This window comes from Rhinolophus ferrumequinum, chromosome 9 (genome assembly GCF_004115265.2).
Source record: "Rhinolophus ferrumequinum isolate MPI-CBG mRhiFer1 chromosome 9, mRhiFer1_v1.p, whole genome shotgun sequence".
Taxonomy (NCBI): Eukaryota; Metazoa; Chordata; class Mammalia; order Chiroptera; family Rhinolophidae; genus Rhinolophus; species Rhinolophus ferrumequinum.
Window position 1 is genome coordinate 23125637 of NC_046292.1, and position 24741 is coordinate 23150377.

At 46.6% G+C, this 24741-nt stretch overlaps 1 protein-coding gene across 1 annotated transcript in view; it reads right to left on the reverse strand.

The window, feature by feature from the left end:
• Positions 1–24741, reverse strand: part of CSMD2 (CUB and Sushi multiple domains 2) — a 579918-nt gene that overhangs the window by 128894 nt on the left and 426283 nt on the right. The window contains exons 26-29 of the mRNA XM_033115124.1: positions 14455–14657; positions 9009–9200; positions 4137–4275; positions 249–436 (exon numbers count right to left, since the gene is read on the reverse strand). Coding sequence (XP_032971015.1) covers positions 249–436; positions 4137–4275; positions 9009–9200; positions 14455–14657 — 722 coding nt within the window. The remainder of the gene's footprint in view (positions 1–248; positions 437–4136; positions 4276–9008; positions 9201–14454; positions 14658–24741) is intronic.

Below are 24741 nucleotides of genomic sequence, written 5' to 3' on the forward strand. Positions count from 1 at the left end.
CTGAAGAAGAGCCAGGAATGAAAAAGGGGAGAAGAGTAATGATGTGGAAAGAGGAAGGAGGTATAAGGAGAAGGCTGGTCCCCTCTGTTCCAGGCCTGGGCACCACCGGGTGTGAAAGGCTAAGCCACCTGGAGGCACCAGCATTGGCGTCGGCCCCCTGGGACCCGGCTCAGGGCTCTCCTCACTCCATGCTGGCTTGCGCCCTGCCAGGGCTGGCTGGCCCTGCCCTCGGCAACCTCTGCCCTTACCCGTGTAGTCGATGACGAAGCCGGCGTTGCTCACTGAGGCGTCGCTGCGGAAGGCGAGGAAGAGGCTGTTGCTGCTGCTCTCAATGCGTCCTGGGAGCTGGGAGCCATAGAAGCTTCCTATGAGAGGGCTGAGAGAGTCCCGTCCGTCGTAGATGTGGAGGAAGTCATAGCCAGGCTCCAAGTTAAAGCTGGGGAAAAAAACACCCCACCCCCACCCCACTAAGGTCAGACACACGCTCGTGCTGGGCTCAGCCAAAGGCTAGGGCCTCGCAGACAGCAAGCTCCCCAATCCCACTGGCGCCCAACCCCCGGGATTCCTGGTGGGAAGGGGGTCATGAAAACCCACAACCTCCCAGTCACACAAAAAGATGGATAAGGCGGGATCCAGGGGCAGAGGAGGCAGATCCCAGGGTCAGCGTCCAGAAAGCTGAAGCTGAAACACTGACATCGTCTTTAAAAAAAAATTTTTAATTGAAATATATTTGACATAGACCATTGTGTAGTTTTAAGGCGTACAAAATGTTGACTGATACATTTCTATACTGCAGTATGATTGACACTGTCGTGATAATTAGCTCCTCTATCACGTCACAATGATCACTTCTTTTTGGTTGGAAAAATTGAGATCTAGTCTCCGCAAGTTTGGTGATTACAATACAATATCGTTGTCTATATTCAATATGCTGCACACGGAAGGGAAAATGAGCTACCAGCTCTGCACGCTCAGTGGTCAGCCAGAGTAGGTCCAGAACCCAGTCTCTTCCCTGCCTCTAACATCTTTGTACGGTGCTATGCAGAATCTTCTTTTCCAAGAGAGAAAGAGCCACCCAAGGAGCCATTCCCAGGCAAAAAGGGACCGGTTCCCTCCGAGGACCCTCGCTGCATTCCTGTATCCCTGAGCAAGTTCTCAGCTCTCCTTAGGATCTGCTACCACCCCACCCCTGGCACCCACAGCGGTGCCACTTTCTTAGCTGTCCTGACCCTAATGTGGGGGAAAAAATCCATTTTAAAAACTATCTGAGTTTAGTAAATTGAATATTAGAGTTCTTGAATGTAATTTATCCCACTGGAATGGCTACAGTGCAAATAGTGAAAAATACCATGAATTGGCAAGAATGTGGAGCCACTGGAGCTCTCAAGCCCTGCTGGGGGCGTGTAAACTGGTTCGACCACTTTGGAAAACTCTGTCACAATATCTACTACATCTGAATATCTGCCTGTCCTGTGATGCAGTGATTCTACTCTTAGGTATATATTCAACAAAGGCAATCGGTACTAAGCAAGTATGCAGACGGAAACAACAGACCAAAAGTAGGCGAGTTTGCAGAGAATGGACTTCTTATGCAAACTCATTTCTAGCCCAGCCATAGGCTGGGATACTCAGATACTCCATTTGGCTGGACTGAGAATGAAATGCCGTTCTACACTTTGGCTAAGACATATGATGGAGAGAGGGGGCCGTGGGATCGCTAGGACAAAGAGGGCAGGGCTGGCAGACATGGGATGGGGGCTAGAGCCAGATGTGCACTGGTCTCCTTCCTCATGGCACCCTCTCACACTGGTGTCAGCTGCGGGGTCACCCCATCATTGCTGGGTGGTATGGTCTTCTTGCTCCCCTAATTCAGCTTCCACCCATCTGCTGTTCTAAAAGTCACCCGGGAAGGGTTTTGGAGTCGGTCAGTCTTGGTCACAAATTATGGCTCCACCGTTTCCTGCCTTCTATCGGTCCCTCTGCTGGAATTCCTTCCATTGTCAGATTTCATCTGAGTACCCTTAATATGCCGGGCACTGTGCAAAGTACTCAGGACATGGGATATGTCAGACATCACCCCTTTTTCACGGTGGTGATGGGACGGAGGAAGTGACGGATGTGAAGACAACACAGCAAAGTTTAAAGTCTGTACGGGCATCTGGGGTCAGAACACGTTCCTCGGGGAGGAAATGAAACTTTCATGGAGGCCAAGCTGGAGTTGAGTCTTGGGAGATAAAATGATCCTCAGTGGTTGGACATGGAGGGAAAAAGAAGTCGCTGTGAAGGGAGAAGCTGAGGAAAGGCCCAAGGGCATGAAACAGTCTTGGAAACTGCTAGGACTTCAGTCAGGCGGAGCTCAGGGGTGAGGGTGGGGTGGGGTGAGGACAGGGTTGGGGGACAGAGTGGGGTGGCAGGCAGGGGCCAGATCACTTGGAATGAAACTCAAAAGTTTGGACTTTAATTTATGGGGCAGAAGGAGCACTTAGGATTTTAAAATCAGAGATTTAATTGTTTGCTATTTGTTTTTAAATCAAAGTATAATTTATACACTGTAAAATGATCAGCTGTTAAGTTTTGTACATCAAGATCCAGAATATTTCAACCATCCCAAGTTTCCAGGTGCCCCTCCCCAGCCAATGTCCCCCACCCCCAGAAGCCACCACCGCACAGATTTTAGCACCATACACTAGCTCTGTTGATCCTAAAACTTCATGTAAGTGGAATCACACATTTTTTGTGTGTGTGTCTGCCTGTTTCGGCTCAGCGTGATATTTTTGAGATTCACCCAGGATGTGGAAAGCATCAGTTCATTCCTTTTTATTGCTGAGGTAGCACATTATCGTCTGTTAAAATGGAAAACGAGGTGGCTCTTTTAGCATTTTTGCGTGACATGATCACTCTGACAGCTAGCTAAAGACGAGACTGGCATGGAAGGCAAGAGGGGAACAGAGGAACCAGTCAGGGGACCATGACAGAATTACTAATAACAAGGTGGCAACCAAGACAGTGGTTGGGAGGGTGGAGAAGAGGGGGACATATGAGGAGTGCTAAAGCAGCAGGGGCTCCACACCTTGGTCACTATAGGAGAAGCAGTGACGGTGGACGATGGTGCCAGTCCCCAGTGTTCAGAATAGAGCTCGTCTGGGGGAAGAAGTAATATGCTCACGTGTTGCAGGTGAGGTACCTGCAGGCTCCAGGTACAGATCTCCAACAGGTGGGTATAGGAGACTGCAGCTCAGAAGAAAGTCTGGGCGGGTGGAAGAGGGGAGTCTCCAGTTTATCAGAGAAAAGTCTTGGGAGTGCGTGAGCGTGTCCAGGAAGGAGGTGTGGAAGAGAAAAGGCCTGTGAGATTGCCTGGCGAGGGAACAGGGGCATTAAAAGGAAGGCGCGAAGTCACAAAAGCAGTCAGAGAACGAGAGGGGAGGAACTTCACAAAACTCAAGGGGAAAAGCAGAGTAAGGATGGAGGGAACGATCAAGAGGTGCAGAAGGATAAAATACGGAAAGTTCCATTTTGTTTGGCAACCAGGAGTTCGTTGGTGTCTTTTATCAGAGGAGTTGCCAGTGGAACCGTGGAGGGAGAGATCAGATTTCAGTGGTTTTGGAGTCAACAGGAGAAGAGGGGGAAGAAGGAGAGAAAGGCAGAGACAAGTCTTTTGAAGAGGTTGCCTCTAAAAGGAATAAAGAAAAGTGCAGGAGCTAGATGGGAGAGCACCTGAGAAAAACCTGAGCCTTTTTGTACGCTGGGAAGTATTCTGGAAGGAGCCAGCTGAGAGCAGAGGAGGAAAACGCAGGAGGGCAGAAGAAAAGGATCCAACAAAGCCCTACTTTCTGAATCTCAGCATCTTCAGAGGTAGTAATAATAATAATAATAATAATAATAATAATAATAGCGACTTCATAAATTATGATGAGGATTAAATGAGATAATATATGTGAAACCACTGAGCATGGTGATGGGAATATAGGGGACGTTCCACAAAGGCTAGTTGCTCTCCCTGTTTTTTGGATACCTACACCTTCCATGGAGTGGAGACCCACTCACAGCAGACCTGCGTATTCTTATCTAGAGACCTGAGTCTGCACCCCCTCGCTGCCCCAAACCCTTTGTCTCCCACCCAGGGGCGAGGTACATACGTGTTAAATACCAGGGCGATGACGTAGTCTGGCGAGACGGTCACTCTCCAGTCGCACTCCTTGCCTGGTGGGTAGGGTTCTGGGTAATTTGGAGACAGGATCACTCCTGATGGCCCTGTTAGGTCTCCCCCGCACGGAGCTGAGGAGAGAGGAAGATGAGGCTGAGACTGTCCCCTGCATCGGGCCACATTTTAGTGGGTATTCACAGACACAACGGAGGATGGACTGAGTCTGACACACCTGAGTGAACACGTGGCTCTGGGGGCCAACGGGGCGGGGCGGGGGAGTGTTACGGGTATGAGGTTTTACCCCGAAGTGATGGAAATGTTTTGAAACTAGACAGAGGTACTGGTTGCACAACGTTGTGAGTGTACTAAATGCCACTGAATTGTCCATTTTTAAATGGATAATTTTATGTTCTGTGAATTTCACCTCAAGGAATTATTCAAAAACAAAAACAAAATCCCTGGCTCTGCCACTTCTGGTTGTGTGACCTTAGGGAATTGACGTAACCTCTCTGGACCTCAGTGTCCTTCCTGTATTGCAAAAAACAGATACTATCTCCTTCTTGGGGTGGTTGCAAAGATTTTGGAGATGGCTGTTGAAGCATTTGGCATACCATAAGCAGCTAATACCTGGAGCCATCAGTCTTAGACACGTGAAATACTTGGTCTCCCCCTACTGTCTCACATCCCATTTCCAGGTGAGCATTGTGGGTATTTACCAGGAGTTCTAGTACACTCGCTGTCAGGAGGAGTGGCAAACTCTGTCACATTCACCTGCCAAGTGCTCTGGCCTCCTCCATTGCCAGTGTTCCTGGCATCTGCTGAGGGCTGCAGACACCTTCCAATTTTCCAATTTTCCAAAAGACCTTGTCCAAGAGAGCATGTAAACCTCAGTAGCATGGAGATATTACAAATCCCCAATTAGTCCATGGTGGTCCCCTTCCCCTGAGATGACAGGTCTTTCCAGCAGGCAGGGAGAGGGAAGGTGGCCAGGGAGACAGCAAGCAAGCTGCTCACGAGTAACCCCCGGGCCACTTCCCAGATCCTGCATCAGGCTCTTCCCTAATTGGCTGGGTTGTTGCACTGCAGCACGAGGGTTGGATAAAGTGGAGCTGGGAAGTAGATGGGGTCATTAACAGGAAAAGACGGCCGAGGCTATAAATATGGCTTGGTCTGAAAACCACAGGGCATCATCAGAGGTTGGCGGTGGAGTAGGCAAGTAGTGTGCCCACTGGAGTATGGAGAGCCATTCCAGAGGCGGCCAGAAAATTCAAGACTGGACATGGAGGTAGGAGCCAACAGTGTATCCAAGACTGAACTTAACAGCCGCTGCCGGCTTGTCAGACCTGAGCTTTATTGCCTCACGGTATTGCTTTTACTCAGAGAGACGCTTAAAGGGCTGGATCAATCCCCAGCAGGGTCTCTTTAGAATCTGGGAGGTCTTCAAGCCAGTCCATAATAGCCCTGACATGGCTGAACATAAAACCCGAGTGGTCATGAGTAGTGTGTGTTTTCCGTGGAAAATTTATCTCAAATACCAACGTGAGTACCAGAAACACTCAAGTGGGTACCTAGTAAATGTTCGACATGACCCACACAGTTGTAGATACAGTATCTTATGTATGTCTCCTAGCAACTCAGTGAGCTATGGATTCTTCTTCCTGATTTAAAGAGGAGGAAGTGAGGCTCAGAGAGGGTAAGTAACCGGGCCAGACGCACTGAGACTCAAACCCACAGGCTCTGACTCCACAGTCCGTCCTTTCCCATTCTTCCACACTGCCGCGGAACCGTTGGTGGCAGTGGCGGTTGACAGGACTGTTCCTACCTGTAGGCAGGCTGGCCAGGGAGAAGCCCCGGTTGCCAGAGCATCTATGAGTGAGGATGGTACTTTGAGTCAGGTCTGCTTGTATCTCACTCGCTTCTTCTCCACTGAGCCTTCTCTAGAGAAGATGGTTAGATGAAAGGGACAGATTGGAGACCTGTGTGATCAGGATAAAACCTTGAAATGACCAGAGCAAGACCATACTGTCCAGTCCACAGTACTCAGGCTCACATAGAAACACAGTGTGATGCAGCCAGTGTCATGTCAGCTGCCCAGCTCCCTGGGGGAATCTTTCCAAGGCCTCAATGACGCCCCCATTCGGGCAAAGGCTACCAGGCTCAGCCTTCCATTGCAGCTCAGGGATGTCTTCCCTTAAGTTTGCCACAGATGGGGGAAATCTGGGAGTTTCTGAAATGGTCCCCGTTTCTTTTCCCAACCCCTAAAGTTGGCAGAAGATCATTCCAGAAGAAAAATGATCCCCATTTTTCTTTCTCCAACCCCCAAAGTTGGCTAAGAATTGGGCAGGCTTTCCTGAGGGGTGAGTGGTGAAAAAGGCCATTGATTTTGAAGCTCCATAGTCTTGGGTTCCAGTTTGACTATGCCATTTACTGCCTGTGAGTTTGGGCAAGCTATCCCACCTCTCTGAGCCTCCATTTCCCCATCTATACAATAAAAAAAAAATAATGATGGTAACGGGTGTGTGCATTCAGTGTTTACTATGCATTACTTCTAATGCATTCAGTGTTTACTATGACCAGGCAGAGTTCTGAGAGCTTTCTGGTATTATCTTACTTACTCTTCAAAACAACCCCACGAGGCAGGTACTTTTATTTTCCCTAGTTCACAGGGGAGTAAAATGAGGCACAGGGAGATGAAATATTAGGTTGGTGAAAAAGTAATTGCGGTTTAAAAGGTGAAAAGTAATTGCAAAAACTGCAGTTACTTTTGCACCAACCTAATAATTTGTCTAAGGCCACACAGCTTCCTGTGGTGAAATCAGATTCCAACCTCGGCTCTAAACTTCCCATGTGGTGATCATGGAGCTACCATGTCCAGTCCAGTGCCTATCGTGGAGATGAGACTCAACAAATGTTTGTTTTCTTCCTTTGCTTCCTCCTTACAAAGAAGGAATGTCAAGCCCAGCCAGGCCTGTTATGGCAGATGGCCAGGGGAGCTGGAAATCCGGGGTTTGTGACTGGGATTTCCAGACTATCTGGGAGAAGAGGCAAAGACGTCTATTTTGTTGCCCGAGGACCACTCCCCGGGCTTCAGAGTGCAGAAAATGGGCAATGAGAGCTGCATGAACCTCTCCGCTCTGCTGGCTGCCCACTCACTGCTCTCAGCAGCGTTACACCGTGCAGCCCTCCTTTGCCACCTGGGACAGTCTTGTCTCAGGACCCGCTTTTCTCTAAGAGAAGCCTAAGGAATCACTGCTGTATAGAATGCTGAATTTGGAAGAGGCCTCAGAGGTCATCTGATTCCCTCCAGGGCCTCCCCAGACTTCCCTTGACCATATATTCTGGCTCAGGGAGGGGAAGTGAGTCTAAAAACTTGAAAGAAGGGAACAAAGAAAGGACGGAAGGACAGGAGAAGGAAGGAGGGAAGGACAGAAATGAGTATGTCTTGAGATTACGGTTAGCTGTGTGCTCACCGCACAATGCCATGGGGGACGTATATGTACTTTCACTTCGCAGATGCGGGAACTGAGGCTCAGGGAGCCTGAAGCAATTTCCCCAAAAGCCACTGACCTAGTAAGTGGCAGAGCCAAGAACTAATCCCGATCTGTCTCCTTCACTCTCCCATACGCTTTCCAACATGTCACAACCTGTAGTTGAGAAGTGACCTGGTTCTGGAACCCACATCTCAACTTCCTGTCCACTGTACATGCACCATGCTCCTGTCACACACACCCCAGTGACTCCTAATTACCACTGAGGGACAGGATTTAAGGTCTCACCTTCAATGCCAGGCTTCAGAGCATGACCAGCGAAGGCCATTTCTCATATGCCTGGACAGCGTCTCCCATTGAGCCTGTATGAAAAGAGGGGCAGGCGTCGCCGGGCGGACACTGCCAAGGAATATGTTCTCAGGACGTCCCCTGAGCCCACCTGCAGCGTGGGAGTCAGTGTGGGAGGGAGGAAAATGGAAGGCTCTGCATTTAAAGATATCCTAGCTCTGTGATTTGCGGCAAGATATCCAAATTAGTGTAAGTCTCCCTTTCCTCAACCGTAACATGAGGGAATCGTGCTCAATTATAGAGAGCTAGAGGGAAAGTTAAATGAGGTTGTATAAATAAATGTCTAGTATGCGGCTGGCACACGGCAAGGACTCAGTGACTATTGGCTCCCTTCTGACACCCCTTGTTGACATGAGAAGTACATTCAATATTTTGCCAGGTGGAAGGGAGCACCTAGAATGTTTCTTTCTATCTCTCTTCCTTTCCTGTCCTCCTTTCCCTTCAAGTTCCGTCCTCCCCCCAGTCTCGAGTTGCTAGGGAGCAGGATTATTCAGACCCAACCCCTACAAGCTACATGACCTATGGACACATCTCAGAGTCTCTGTTTCTTCATCTAGACAGATCTAGAGAACCAACATCCAGGTAACCAAAGATTTTCTTGCGAGAGGAAAAACAAAGTTCTTTCCTTCATACCTGAGTCTGTGGGTTCCCCTTCTAGTGTTTCAGGGATGGAAGGGAAAGGTCGCTTTGGAACGTGCTGACCCTGCTACTCAGAGAAACCCATTGTCCCCGTTCTAATCTATACCTCCCGGGCCAGGAGAAAAGGAACAGACAGGTCTGGCTTAGAAATCTTAGGGACCATTTTTGGAGAGTGAAGAATTTGTAGTGTGTAGAGTGTGAGTGTGTGAATGTGAGTGAGTGTGTGTGTACATATGCATGCAAAGCAGAGTCAAGTTTGGGTTTTCTGCAAGTTTTAGCTGTTCTGATTCTCCTGGCCCAGCTCACGATGCCACTTATATGGGTGGGGGACCCGGAGCACCCAAGTGGTAGGACCAGAGGACAGGGTTCACGCGGTAGCTGCTTTGTACCGATGCACGTTGGCGGGCTGGGCTGCCAGAAGAATCTGTTCTCAATCTTCACACAGCTGATCTCTGCGCTCCCCTGCAGGGCATAGCCAGGGTGACACTGGAACAACGTGGAGTCGCCGGCTTCCCAACTGTCACCACTCCGGCTCCCATTCTGTGGGACCCCAGGGTCATTGCATGATGTTGCTGTGGACACTGAGACAAAAAATAGAAGAGGAAGAGGGGTTGCCTAGCTGTCTGCTGGACAATGAGGCTTCAGTGCATCACCCGCACTGAGTTCACCACTTCCGTCACCAGCACCACTGCCAGGATCTCCATCACCTCCCACCAGTGCCATCAGCTGTGGCAACAGGGCCACCACCTCCGTTCTCACCCCCATTACTGTCACTACTGTCACCACCACTTGGCCCACCACCCGTTCTACCAGTTTCTTCACCGTCTCCGTCATCCACCTGTCGTGAGAAACTACTACGAGTGAAGCATGATCGTGCGGCTATGATTGCAGAATTGAGTTCAGTTTGATTGAACGAGACAAGCCTTGTTCCATACATAAGCTTTACAATTTTGTATAATGTGGCTAACATGATCAGTATGAGGGAGTGACAAGATAATTAAGTAAAAACTCCAGATTCAATTAGAAGGGGCTGCAAAGGAGTTTGGAAGTCAGCTGCCTGAGCACTGAGCTAAAGTTGCATGGACTCACTCAGTCGGGTGAAAGCCATATTCTTATTCCCATGGCAAACAAGCAAAGATCTATCAGACTGGAACCAAAGAAAAATTTGATGCTTGTAACAAAGTAGAGTTCAAAACAAATATATGTATCTGAGATGTATTAAAAATTAAAAAACTCAGGAATTTGGGCGATGTGTCTCGGCTAAGACCTAAGCTAATGTAATGCAGAGCAGGTGTTTTAAAAGGGAACACCAGACGAATGATGGAAGGTAGGGATAGATGAATAAAAGAGTGAGTGAGTGAATGAAGCATGAGAAAATGTACAAAAGGACATGGTACAAGAGAACATCCAAAGAAAGGATTCTGAGGCAGCTGCAACAGTACCCACAATCCCCACTTCTGTCATTGTTCACAGACCGGTCGGCGGCCCCAGGGACAGGAAGTCCTGGAGGCCACAGAATCAGTCATACTCATTTGCTTGGAGTGTCAGTGTCTCTTAAAATTTTGGGAAAAATAACTTACACTAAAACAAATGAATTTATTACGGAGTAGAATGTAAAATTCATATTGTTCTTAAGCAAAAACATGAAGCCTCAAAGAGATTTTATGCGTCCTAAACCTTCCAGATCTGAAAATATGCATTCATTTATTCACTTTCTTCTGCTATTAGGAGGATTTCGGTGGAAAAGTGAGAAGCACCAGCCTAGGGCAATTGTACACACTCATATCACGAATTGTAAGATCTAGGATTGTGAAGATGAGTCTGGAGTTATAGTATCTAATACACTACACTAGCATACAACAAACAAGGTCCACAGCCAAATCTGGCTCTATGCCTGTTCTTGTAAATAAAGTTTTATTGGAACACAGCCATGCTCATTTGTTTATATATGGTCTGTGGCTGCTTTTGGGCTACAATGGCAGAGTTGAGTTGTTATGACAGAGATCATATGGCCCACAAAGCCTGCAATATTTACTATCTGGGTTTTTACAGAAAGAGTTTGTTGTCTCCCGGTATATCGTGTCCTATCTTAAGCCCTTCTCTTTTGAGATCACATTTTAAAATCCATCCTCTGCTTTTATCCACTTTTCATGATTAACACTATCCATGATCTGCTATCACTCTGCTCCAGCCACATTTGTAGAAATCTTCCAACACAGCAAGCTCAGTCCCCTCCTCCCCTCCCCCCAGGACCTTTGCACTTGCCGGTCCTTCTGCCAGAAATGATCTTGATATAGATCTTCTTATGTCAGCTCCATCTTACTCAGTTTTCATCTCTAATATCATCTCACACAGACCTCTTTGGTCACCTTCTCCTGGGCTTACCCTTGAACTCCCGTCCATAGATGTTACCACATTACCCTGTTTTGTTCTTTTCATAGCACCACCTGTAATAATCGCGCTAATCTATTGGTTTGCCTCTTTATTGCATATCACTTGTGTGTCTCTGCGGGAACAGAGACCTTGGCAGTTTTGCTTCCAACGGCAGCCCCAGGGCCCAGAACAGTACCCAGCACACAGTAGTGCTCAGGAAATATTTGCAGATTGAATAAATAAATGAACAAATCATCACCATCTGACACTGAATTTATTTATAAAGTCAAATAGGAATCAATCTTCTTCCTTCCCAATTAAAAACAGACTTAGCTTTCATCTCTAGCTTTCCAGTGTACTGTACACATGCAAATGATTCCTTGGAAGAAAAATAGCTCCCTGTTCGGACCGTACTCAGAAAGATTATTTATATGGGAGGCAATAGAGTGCAATGATTAAGAGTCTGGATTTGGGAATCAGACACAGGGATATTGATCCAGGCTCTGCTACTTATTAACTAGACGACCTTGTATGAGAAACTTCTCTGGGCTTCAGAGCCCACATTGGCAACCGGGATTAATAGTGGTGCCCAAACCTTAAGGTTTCTGTGAAAAGTGTAAGAGAGAATGTAGTAGCGAGCGAAGCGTGGTGCCTGCTCAATAGATGGCAGTGAGTATGCTTCCCTCTCCCTGGTGCTCCCCCTCACCTTGTTTTGTTCTCGTTTTCTCTCTTTAATGCTCCTGTATTTGAGCTGTGTGGCAAAGCCCCTGGGGAAAGACTGGATCCACGTGGTACAGACAGGATGTTAGATGTTACACAGTCATGTTTACTTAATAAAGCCCAGCCTGCACTAATCGTCCCTGGCATTTCGGTACAATCCCCTGTCAAATACACACTATAAAGTTAACATGGGGTGAGCCACGCTCTCTTCCCCAGAGTAGTCCTGGTATTTGTTAACCAATGACAGCAACAGGGAAGGTGACCTTTCCTGAACCTCGGATACACCCAGAACACTGGGCCAGGCTGTCACGGCCTTGCAGGAGTCCAGGCCATGTAGCTTTGCCCACTCCCCCTTTGGTGGATCTAAGCAGCCCTCAGTGTGGCTTGCCCGAGGAAAGCCTGTGTGAGAGAAAACCATCCATTGATTTGCTCATGTCTTCATGTGCCCAGTTGTTTAATAAGCAGCGAGTGGGCACCGGCTGCATGCACTGTCTGTGGCGGCGTCCGACCGGCACGATGTGGCTCCTGCCCTCTGGGAGCTTCGTGGGGGATGCGAGCCGGTGGCCCACTCCCACAGAAAGCAGAGTGTCTGCAACTGATAACGTGCTGAAGAAACAGAAGTAAAGTGCCGGGGGTGCCACAGCCACGGCAATTTTTTCTGAATGGGGATATTAGGAAGAAGTGGAACCTGAGATGAAGCTTGAAGGAGGAATAGGATTTCTAGGAGCTGGGATGTGCATGAGAAAGCTGCCAAAGCTGCTGGGCCAAGGTGCGGCTCCTGAGGGTGCCCAGGGACTCTGTCCCACGTGGCGACACTGAGGAAGGACACAGTGGAGGTCAGATAATGTAAATCCATGGAGAAACTTGTCAAAACAATGATGGGCTTTGTTGTTGTGGTTGTGTTAAAGCCATACTCATCAGCGTGAGCAGAGTCAGGGAAAATACTTGTCTAGTTTAATTATTCAAAACAGTCCTTTCCTCAGAGAGTGAACTGAGCCATGTCTTTAGCATTCTACCCTCCTTATTGCTGGAAGATCCTTCTATTGCTTAACCTAGCAATTTCCAAAGGTTGTTCTGTGAAATGCCAGTCTCTTGAGATGGCCCAGAAATAAGTCATCCATAGCCAAATCTGTGTGGGAACTGTGGCCTACCAACACCTTCTGAATCTATCTGCATTAGCAGACCCAAAGTTCTGAGAAGTCCCAAGTGACAGATGACCTCCGTAGGTCTGCCTCAACCTAAGCCACCTTCCCCATATTACCTGATCATGCAAACTTCTTTTTCCTGCAATACCAACGAACAGCCTATGGAATTCCAGGGAACAGAGGTTAGGAAATGCTTATCAAAAATGACTCCCTTGTTGTCCCGTGCCAGGACCCTAATCTGAGACGAGTTCAGCGTTACTCAGTGGTCGCCAGGGACTCTCTTCACGGTAGAATGGGTGTCAGGATTTCAAGTGAGAAGACTCCCAATGAACCCTACCAGGAGCTAGTCCTCGCTAGGCCGAAAGCCTGCATGAGTGCGAGTGGGCAAATTAATGAGTATAAAGGAACTTGATCCCGGAAACTCCCATCTGCCCCCCTCCACCGCTGCTAAATGCTCATGTCTATGGATTAGATGGATCATAAAATAGCCAGAGGTAGGGTCTGTAACCCCATTGCAGCCTCACTCGTGCCAGGGATACACCCCATCACCCTTAGCTGATACACCAACCTGGTGAGAGTGTGGCGGCAAAGGCACAGCACAGGTGCCACGCGGATGTGCTCTGGAATCACCATGGAAACCCCCCTCACACAAACAGACCGTGGAGTAAAGAGATGGTAATGAAGACAGCTGCTGTATAATAAACATAAGCCCAAGCCGAGGCAGAGTCACTTGTGCAGGGAGAAGAGTGATGGAAGAGGCACTTCAGAGGAGATGAGATTATGCATCGCAGGGAGAGGCAGGACCAATCATATAAATTATCTAATATTGGGACTTGATGTTTGAGCATTGCCCATTTTTGGTAGCTCTTTGTCATGCTCCTCCATAATTGGCTACGGCGGTACATAATTAATTGAATTTAGATTACTCACATTTGGCTTCCAGACCTTTACTAAGCTGAGAACCAGAGCGTATGCCCTGTCAGCTCAGCTCTTCCCTAACTGCACCCCACACCCGTTGACTTGTATGTCCCCTGCATCCCTCCACGCTCCTCGTGTTTCAGCCACAGTGGGCAACCCTCCACTTCTGAACCCGTCATCCTGCCTCTGCTCTTGTTCCTGTGCTCTTTGCACCCACGATGCCCTTTTCTCTCTATTTCACCTAAAAGGGGTCCACAAAGTGCTCCAAAGTCCAACTCGGTGGCCACACCAACTCCATGTCACAGCTGACTACTCACTCCTTGAAAAACTGTCTTGTTTCCTATAACTTCTACTCATGTGCAGGTCTGAGCTCGGGCATCACCTTTCCTTGAACTCCAAGGTGAGCGCCAGTTTATATTTTGCCCTCCAGACACTTACCAATTTGTATGTGAGTGTCTAGTACCCTGCCTGTCTTCCCTGCTGCCCCCACCACCGACTATGTGAAGCACGAATACAGGAACAAGCACTTATCCTGTACCAGGCACATAGCAGATGTCCGATAAATAGCTTTACATGAGTGGAGAGATGGAGGAAAGGAGGGACTCGAGGGAGGCAGAAGTGGGGCTGGTGTCATGCAGCAGGACAAATGGAGAGGGGCTGGCAGAAGGCAGGCACAGACCTGAGAACTGAATGGCAAAGCCCTGCTTGCTGGTGAAGAAGTCGGTGCTGAACTGCAGGACGACAGAGTTGAAGGTGCTGTGCAGGTCCCTGGGCAGGGCCGGGCCACTGAGCTCCTTCAGCAGGACCCCACTCTCCACGGGCCCGTCCCAGATGCGCAGCACGTCATGGACCTCCTCCGTATCGAACACCAGGAAGTGGAGCCTGCACGGAGAGAAGAGGCAGGCAGTCATATGGGGCTCAACCCCTTCTTTCCAGGGGCTTCTGGGCAGGGAAGGTCCTAAACCTCAGAAAGGCTTGCAGGAAGGAAGAGCAGGCATTGTCTGGCAGCATCCTCGTAACTCCCACCCAGCCTGCTCCTCCCATGGCGGTGACCAGCAATGGAGACAAGGGTGAAGGGCATGGGTTGTGTGCATCTTTTTTGTTATCGTGAGCTTCATGTTGCCACCGTCAAATCCCACCTGTCCCTTCAACTCTACACAGCCCCAGACCTCACTCTTGTGTCCATATCCATATCCTTCTAGACGGGAAGGCGGATGCTGGGTCCCCAGTGGGCGAAGGTAGAGGTGAAAAACAAATCATCAAAATCCCAGCAAGTTATTTTGTGGATATTGCCAAACTGATTCTAAAGTTTATCTGGAAAGGCAAAAGACCCGGAACAGCCAACACAGTGTTGAAGAAGAAAAATGTTGGAGGACTGACGCTACCTGATGTCAAAACTTACTATCAAACTACAGTAATCAAGACAGTGTGGTATTGGGGAAAGAACAGACGAATAGATCAGTGGAAGAGAATAGAGAGCCCAGAAATAGATCCCCATATAGTCAAGTGATCTTTGACAAAGGAGCAAAGGCAACACAAAGGAGCAAAGATAATTCCTTCAACAAATGGTGCTGGAACAACTGGACATCCACATGCAAAAAATGACTCTAGACACAGACCTTACAACCTTCACAACAAATTAACTCAAATGAATCACATACTTAAAAATAAACATAAAAGGAAAACTCCTAGAAGATAGCACAGGGGAAAACCTAGATGACCTTGGGTAGGGTATGACTTATTAGATACACCAAAGACACAATCTATGAAAAAAACAACTGATAAGCTGGAAGTCATTAAAATTAAAAATTTCTGCTCTGCAAAAGACACATCTGATAGAAAACTGGTATCCAAAATATGCAAAGAATTCTTAAAACTCAACAATAAGAAAACAAACAACCTGATTAAAAAATGGGTTAAAGACCTTACCAGACACGTGACCAAAGAAGATATGCAAAAGGCAAATAAGTATATGAAAAGTTGCTCCACATCACATGTCATCAGGGAAATGCAAACTGAAACAGCAATGGGATATAACTACACACCTATTAGCAAGGCCAACAACCGAAACACCGACACCCACAAACGCTAACAATGGTGTGAAACAACAGGGACTCTTATTCATGGCTGGTGGCAATGTGAAATGGTACAGCCACTTTGGAAGACAGTTGAGCAGTTTCTTACAACGTGAAACATACTCTTACGATATGATCCAGTAATCGTACTTCTTGGTATTTATCCAAATGAACTGAAAACTATGTCTACACAAAAACCTGCACTTGGATGTTTGTAATGTTTTCTTCATAATCACCAAAATTTGGAAGCAACCAAGATATCCTCTAGTAAGTGAATGGATGAATACAGTGTGGTACATCCAAAAAAATGGAATGTTATTCAGCGCTAAGAAGAAATGAGCTATCAAGCCGTGAAAAGACCTGGAGGGACCTTAAATGCCTATTAGCAAGTAAAAGAAGGCATTCTGAAAAGGCTACTTACTGTATGACTCCCACTACATGACATACTGGAAAAGATAAAACTACAGAGACAGTAAAAGATCAGTGGTTGCCAGGGGCTGGGTCAGTGGGAGGGGTCAATGGGTGGAACACAAAGGACTTTTAGGGAGGTGTAAATACTTTTAGGACACGGCCATGGTGAATGCGTGTCATTATACATTTGTTCCAACCCATAGAATGTACAACACCGAGAGTGAACCCTAATGCAAACTATGGACTCTGGGTAAGAATGTGTCAGTGGGGGTTCATCAACTGTAAAATGTACCACTCTGGTAGGGCAAGTTCACAATGGAGGGGGCGGCGTAAGTGTGGGGGTGGGGGTATCTGGGAAATCTCTGTGCCTTCCTCTTAATTTTGTTGTGAACATAAATCTACACTAAAAAAACTAAGTCTGATTAAAAAAAGGAGTGGTGAGGAGGCGGCTAAAGGGTGAGGGTTGCGGCGAGGTTTCTGAGAAGCTGGCCGAGCTGCAGTGGGGGCGAGGGTGGGCTTACACCTCAGTTTCCCAGAGCAGAACTCGGAACATTCGCTATGCACAGGCTTGCTTTAGCTAATCCCTGACAACCTAGAGGCCAGGCAGGGATCTCCAGGTGTGGGGTGCCTGCTGGCCACAGACTGAGATCAGGAGGAGCCTAAATTCTTCCAGAACAAAACGGTTCTAGCTGCCAACGCTGCCTTGTTTACGAGCCCTGTAACTCTCTCTCTTCTAATCAATTAGTATTTTAGAATAATCTTAGACTTACAGAAAAGTTGCACAGATAATCCAGGGAATTCCCATAGACCCCTCATTGTGTCTCCCACTGTTAATATCTTACATTCCTCTGGTACATTTGTCACAGCTAAGAAACCAACACGGGTACCTCACTGTGAACTCAACTCCAGAATTTATTTGGATTTCCCCACTTTTCCCACTGATGTCCTTTCCCCAGGCTCCAATCCATTCATCACTATCTCCTTTTAAAAATACCTTTTTAAATTATAAAAATAAGACGTGTTCAAGGCAGAAAAAGGCAAATAATATACAAATAATATACAGATATACTGGATATTTAAAAAGTCTCTCTCACACAAACCAATCTGTTCTCCAGTGCTTTTCACTTCATATTATTAATAGTTTAGGTGCATATCCTTCCAGACTTTTATTCAATGTGCACACACATAGTGTCCCCCGCAAACGGAACCATATTTTACGTATTTTTTATAACTTTCTTTTTTCATTCAATACTATATTATAGACATCCACGTTCATTTTTTTCCTACTGCAATGGACATTGTTATATATTTCACTATTGATATAATTTACCTCAGTCTCCCATCTTTATGTAGCTTTGCACATTTCTGCTAATATTTCAGTTGACTTGGAGAAATACTTTATTTGGGAGGAAAGGGTATACGTTTTTTAAATGTCGATAAGTCGTTCTCATAAGTAACTGTATCAACTTACATTCCCACTGAGCAGTATTAATGTGCCTCTTCTCTCTAAACTTCACCTCAGCAGCATCAAATCCCACGTTGTAAATATATTCTATATTAAAATCTTGCCCATCTGCTAAAGCAAAATGGAATCTCACCATTTTGTGTTTTAAGTTTAGATAATGTAGTAAGGGTGTGTATCTTTGCATATATTTATTGGCCATTTGTATTTCTTCATCTCCTTTATCCATCTCAATGGAGTAATTTGTCTTTTAAAATTCTATTTCTACGTTATTTTTATCTATTATCTTCATACATTTGATTCCTCCTGGGCATGTATTAGTCTGTGCTTCACCCATTCGTTGGGTGACCCCTCATCTCCCCACCTAGAAGATAATGGTCATGAGTGTGAACCCAAGTGTTGTTCCCTTTCGCCCCAGTGCCTAGGACATGCCTGACACTTTGGATGGTGCACATGAATACCTGTGGGAAGACACTGGGAACTGAATAATCCAGGTTCTCAGCAGTGGTTTGAAATGTCACCTTGGCTGGGGGTCTGACTGTAGACTCTCTTCTCTGTTCCAGGGCTCCCTCCTTTGCCTCTATTGGATTCTATTTGTGGCACCAGGAACACAGCTACGCAGTTTATTGTCACAGTCTCATATTTTGATATTCGTACAGGGCAAGTGCCCGTTCATATGTTTTCCCCAGAATTTCTTAGCGAATTTCCCAAATTCATCCTGTTAGGTGAGCTTTACAGTTATGATTGTACACATTGATTGATTAACTGGGGCACGTTGATATCTCTGTGTTACTTATTTTCCGCAGCCAGGAACACTGTAGATATCTTACCTTATTTAGGGCTTAGTTTATGTACTTTGGTGAAGTTTTATGGCTTTTTTCTTTGTTACACTTCTTATTCATGTTTTGGTTTTGGCTCCATTGTGAATGGGATTTAATTTTTAGTTACATACTTATTGTTGGATATACATACATATGTGTGTGTATTTCTTATTTTCAGTCACCAGTTAATTCTAATAGGATTCAAGTGACTCTTTTGGATTTCCTGGGTGGGCCCTGTTATAGATACAGGCGGAAATTCCTCAGCACCAGAAGCTGTGTGGGTTTTCTCAATGGTTGTGTTCTAGTTCCCCTGGCAGGCCTCTCCTCTGAGGGTTTCCAACTGAGTGAAGACAGATGGGCTTCTCTTCAAGGCATTTAGCAGGGAACAGCCTGGCAGACTGGGGCCCCCCACGGGGGAGAAGGAGCTCCCCAAGAATCCGAGCAAACAAGAGTACTCACTGCCGTGCCAAGCATCCCCCTTCCTTCTCTGCTTTCTCCATGGTGCTCGATGCACTGTGAAATCGGCAGCCAACCATAGGAGCAGACCAAGCGGTAAGCGCTGCCCTGCTGCTGTACATGCACGAACAAGACAGGTTCGTGTGGGCTGGACTTGTCAGTGAAGGAAGAAGGAAATGAGACTTGAAGTTTGGGTGGCATGTAAAGAAGTGTGATTTCTTTGGATTTAATAACATAAGACAAGACCTGGAGGCAGAGGTGAAGAGGCCTGGGAAGAAAGGTGACCCCCACACTGGAATTCAGATACTGTTAGAATGGCGTAGAGAACAGAGTTGGACTGAGAGAGGGAAAATAATGAGGGCCTCAGAATTAGCTACAAGAGTTTGGGTTTTAGCCTCTTCCAGTTAGAGGCTGACTGAAGTCCCTGAGGGTGAATAATTGAATGAATGAGTCGATGAATGAATGGAATCCCAGGAGGACCAGTCTGATGGGAAGTTGTGAAAAGTCTTATTTCCATCAAGACTAAATGGAAATAAGAGAAAACATGTTCATAAAACAACCACTGTGCATAAGGCACTTTCACATGATCCCATTTAGTCCTCGCCACACCTTTATTTTGTGGGTAGTATCATCCCCATCTTCGGAAATGAGAATACTGAGGTTCAGAGAGGTTCCCTAACTTGCCCAAGGTCAGGCCTGGCTGGAAAGCGAACTGGAATTACAGTATGTAATTACAGTGCAGGTCAGACGTTAGTGCTTCCCTGATAGTGCTGCCCACACCTCCAAAAGGAGGAGGTTTGGCCAAGAGCCAGGCATATGCTGGACAGACCTCATCTGTAATCAGTCGTTTACAGGTGCGTCCGACACAAGGGTTAAGGGCTGAGATCAAGACCGTGAATGAGAAATGCCACGGCACTGCATTCAGCTTAGCTAACCTGGTAATCAGACAAAGTCAAAGGCATGGCATTGATGAGGTCACGAGATGTGGCAGGAGGTGAGAGGAGGGAGCCCGAGGTCCTTTGCACGAAGAAACAATGCACCTTGGCAACTGAAGGACGGACCGTGTGAGAATATGAGAGGGCCTGGTCCACAGTGGTGGTTCTATCCACACGTTTCCTTTCATTTGCACTTAGTCTTCATAGACTCTCCTTTTACAACCTCCAGACCCCCTAATACATTCATTTATGTAAACAACGCCTACGCGCTGGGTGCTGGGAGATAATGGTGAAAATGACAGACAGGGTGTCATTTTCCAGTTGTTCCTGGACATAGGCAATACTCTCACATACACAAACCCATTAAGAGATTATCAGCCGTGGCAAATGCAGTGAAGGAAACAGCAGCTGAGACGTAGTAACTGTTAGACAGAGTGGCCGGGGAAGACCTCTCTAAGGAGGTGACATTTAAGGAAGATGAGAGGCTCAAAGGGAGCCAGCCATGTGACAAGCGGGGCGGAGGAAGAGGTGAGATGAAGCTTTCTGTGTGGAAAGGGCAGGATGTGCAGAGGTGGCCCCCAGGGAAACAACCTGGAGCATTTGAGCAACAGGAAGGCCCCCGAGGCTGTCACTGGGCCAAGAGAGGCAGGCAGAGGCCAGGTCAGGAGGGGCCCTGTGGGTCGCGGAAAAGTTGGATTTCATTCTACGGGCTAAGGGAAGTAAGTCATTAAAGAATTGTGCGCTGAGGCCGGACCGGAGCCGATTTACAACGAGGACCACTCCTGCTGCCCAGATGAGAACAGACTGGCAGGAGCAAGAATGGACGCAGGGAGGTTAGCTAGGCGGAGTCTAGTGACCCCTTTTGTTATAATACAAATCCTTAATGATGGCCAGTGAAGAGTTACTTTGCCACACCGACTGCATTTCTGCAGACTCTTATGGATGACTTTTCTCATCTTATAGAAGTCAAAGTCTATAAAATGCTAATTAGACGTTCTGACGGACAGCGATAATTTTGGGCTCAAACAGACATTTGGGTTTGCCTGAGCAGCTCTCCTGCAGCTGACCATCTGGTCTTCTTCTGGCTTTTGAAGCACTGAAAACGGTACTTCAGGACCCACCACCCATGACAAGGTGTTCCTTCCTATTGATGCCCTGCTTGCTTGTGTGTGTGTTTCTTTGGGCCACAGATACAACACAGGCCAGGCGAGAGGGATGAAGTGTGCAGTGTGTCAAGCTCTGTGTCGAGAGCTGTGGAAATATGGGAGGCTCTGTCTTGCTTATTGAAAGAGACACATAAAACATAATACTATGTGCAATAGGTACTAAGAGAGTGGATACATAAAATGCTATTGAAATAACTGGAGGAGGAAGAGAACTAAACATTTCTAGAAAAATCTGTATGCCAAGTACTTTATGTATGTGGTCTAATAGCCTTATAAAACCCCTGCAATTTAGAATCTATTTTCTCCATCTTGCTGATGGGGGCACTGAAGTCCCCGGGGGTTAACTCACAGGGAGTGGGTTGGGGTGGGGTAGTCCACAGAGACTAAGGGTCAGAGGCAGTATTTAAACTGTCTGCCGGGTACCAAAGGCCTTAATTCTTATAACATCTTCTTCTGATTGAGAGAGGCAAGGAAAAATTCAAGGAGGAGGTGTCTTTGACACCGTTTTGAAGAAAGAAAAGGAAAGCATGAGGAAATTGGGAGGGGAGGATGATCCCAATAGAGGGACCAGCATATAGAGAGGCATAGAATGTGTCACTGGATCCAAAGTCGCTCTCACATTTTCCATCCACCTTTCCCACCAGGGATTATTTCGTGTGATAAAATACATCATCCGTAATACTAACAGTCATGAACCTTTATGCACCAAATAACCTAACAAGAAAAGATAAAGCAAAATCTGTTGGATATACAAGGAGAAACTGAGAGTCGTAGAGACTTTAATACATCTCTCTTAGTCAAGTGAAAAATAAATAAATAGAACCAAAATGTAATTTGTTTTAGTGATTTTACCATTTATTGATTTTATACTATGTATCAGGATCAGTGCTAGGCACTGTATATGTGATATCATTTGCACTAAACCTCTTAGTTTCACTATTGGGTAGATGATCTCACTGCCCTTTTATCAAGGAGTAAACTGAGGCTCTGCACGGTCTCCTGATTAGCTGTCACAAAATTGGTATTTGAACCCAGGTCTTTGCCTCCACAGCCACTGTTTTTGCCACCTTTTTGTATAGCCTCTTCAGTCGGCAGAGCCTTTCATTTTATAAAAAACATTTCTCCCAAGAAGGACAAAGATACATTTGCCTCTCAGAATCCCTGTCACCTTCAGGGCAGGTTCTGGCTGATGAAAGGCAGCCACGGAGTTTTCATTTCCAGGGTGATGATGAAGAGAAGGAAGCTGGTCCAAGGTCATCTTTTGGAACCACATATCTGAGCTAGTCGTTGTTTCTCTTTCCCAACAGACTTCCTAGGGGACACACCGAGTCTTCATGAGCGGCTCAGGTACCTTCTCCCGCTCCTCTCACCCTTCACCCGTTTTCTTATTCTCTGGCTTGGGGGACTTCCGTCTGCCTGGAAGGTTCCTACTCTGCACATACCCTCATACCACCTGCAGTGGGTTGAACTGTCTCCCCCCCAAAAGATAAGTGCAAGTTCTAACCCCTAGTATTTGTGAATGTGCAGATGTCATCAAGTTAAGATGAGGTCAGTGGATTAGGGTGAGCCCTGAATCCAAGGACTCACGTCCTTATACGAGAAAGGAGAGGATGATGTGGAAGAGACCCTGAGGAGAAGCAGGGAAGGAGACCACGTGAAGGCGCAGGCAGAGACTGGAGAGATGCGTCTACAAGCCAAAGAATGCCACGGATTGCTGGCAACCACCAAAACCTCAGAGACATGAGACAGGTTCTTCCCCAGAGTCTTCAGAGAGAGCACGGCCCTACTGACACCTTGATTTTGGACTTCTAGGCACTGGAACTGTGAGAATTTTCTTATCTCTCATTGGACATGACAATAAGAAAATAATACTTGTTTTACAAAATGCACCCCACTCTGAGTCATGGAGCTGCAAACTAACAATTAAACTACGATCATAATAGCGGACAATAATAACGGACAATAATAATTAAAGCATTGTGCTATCCAAAGACCAAAAACTGAGAAGACAGCCCAAAGCCCAAAGCAAGCATTGGTGTCCAGAGCAACATTAGAGGGTCTTCTTTCCTGGGGCCAGCTGGTATTCAGCAGGGAAAAAAAAGCTTCTTTTGTTATGTTCATAGGTGCAAGAATGAACCTGGGCTTCAGGTCACTGAAGAAGCTGTGGAGTGACTGGCCGTCCGGGAGGTCAGGACACTGCACAAACGCCAAGACTTAGGCTAGTGCCTGTGTTTCACTTGAACTTGCTGGGTGACCTTGGACCAGCGTTCTTCTCTTCATCATCACCCTGTAAATGAAAACTCCATGACTGCCTTTCATTAGCCAGAACCTGCCCTGAAGGTGCCAGGGATTCTGAGAGGCAGATGTATCTTTGTCCTTCTTGGAAGAAATGTTTTCTATAAAATGAAAGGCTCTGCCGACTGAAGAGTCTATACAAAAAGGTGGCAAAAACAGTGGCTGTGGAGGCAAAACCTGGGTTCAAATACCAATTTTGTGACAGCTAATCAGGAGACCTTGCAGAGCCTCAGTTTACTCCTTGATAAAAGGGCAGTAAGATCCTCTACCCAGTAGCGTAACTAAGAGGTTTAGTGCAAATGATATCACATATAAAGTGCCTAGCACTGATCCTGATTCATAGTATAAAATCAATAAATGGTAAAATCACTAAAACAAATTACATTTTGTTTCTATTTATTTATTTTCACTTGACTAAGAGAGATATGTTCAAGTCTCTACGACTCTCAGTTTCTCCTTGTATGTCCAACAGATTTTGCTTTATGTTTTCTTGTTAGGTTATTTGGTGCAAAAAGGTTCATGACTGTTAGTATTACAGATGATGCATTTTATCACACAAAATAATCCCTTCTGTCCCATTTAATGTTTCTCTTTTTTATCTGGAATCTTACCTTTTTAAAGAAAAGCAATATTATGACCCTGCTTTTTATTTATGTGTTCATGCTAATCCTTTGTCCCAAACTTTAATTTTTAATATTTTATTGGTTTTTTAGCAGTATTTTTTTCCCCTTTACTTAACCTGAGAATCTTTTCCTTGCAATATGGAGGTTTAACCTGTGGGCACTAGCTAGTGGTCCCTTACGGCTCCCTCCCTGCCCACAGGTGGGTTAGTCGTTGCCCCACATGGAACAACAGAGGCTTCCTTTCCCTGTGTCACCATCTTGGGGCCTGTCTCTGGGATGCCCCACACATCCTTCTGCCCACTCTTTTGGCAGACCCTTTGCCCAGCATCTGAGTCTTACACTCTGCTCTTCCACTTGACCTTGGGTCTTTGTTGATCCTTCAACCAGGTCTCAGACTACAGCTCTCCTTTGCTCTGGGCTGTGTGTCCATGGACCTTCCCACTGCCCTGACCGTCCTGAGCTCCTGTAACCTTGGCCTCTCCGGGGCTGCCTCTTCTACTCCCTTGCCTTTCTACCTCACACAGTAGGGTGGCCAGACAAAAGTGAATACACTTATTATCCGAACTGACATGTTTGTTCTTAGTGGCAGTGAGGATGTTACATGTTCACCGACTCCTATTTCCTTTTCCTTCTAGACAAACCTCCCTTAGAATTAGGTGAGCTGTGAAATGTGTTCTGGTCGGTGGGGTGTGGGAGGAAGACCCGACTCTTAAAAAACTTTG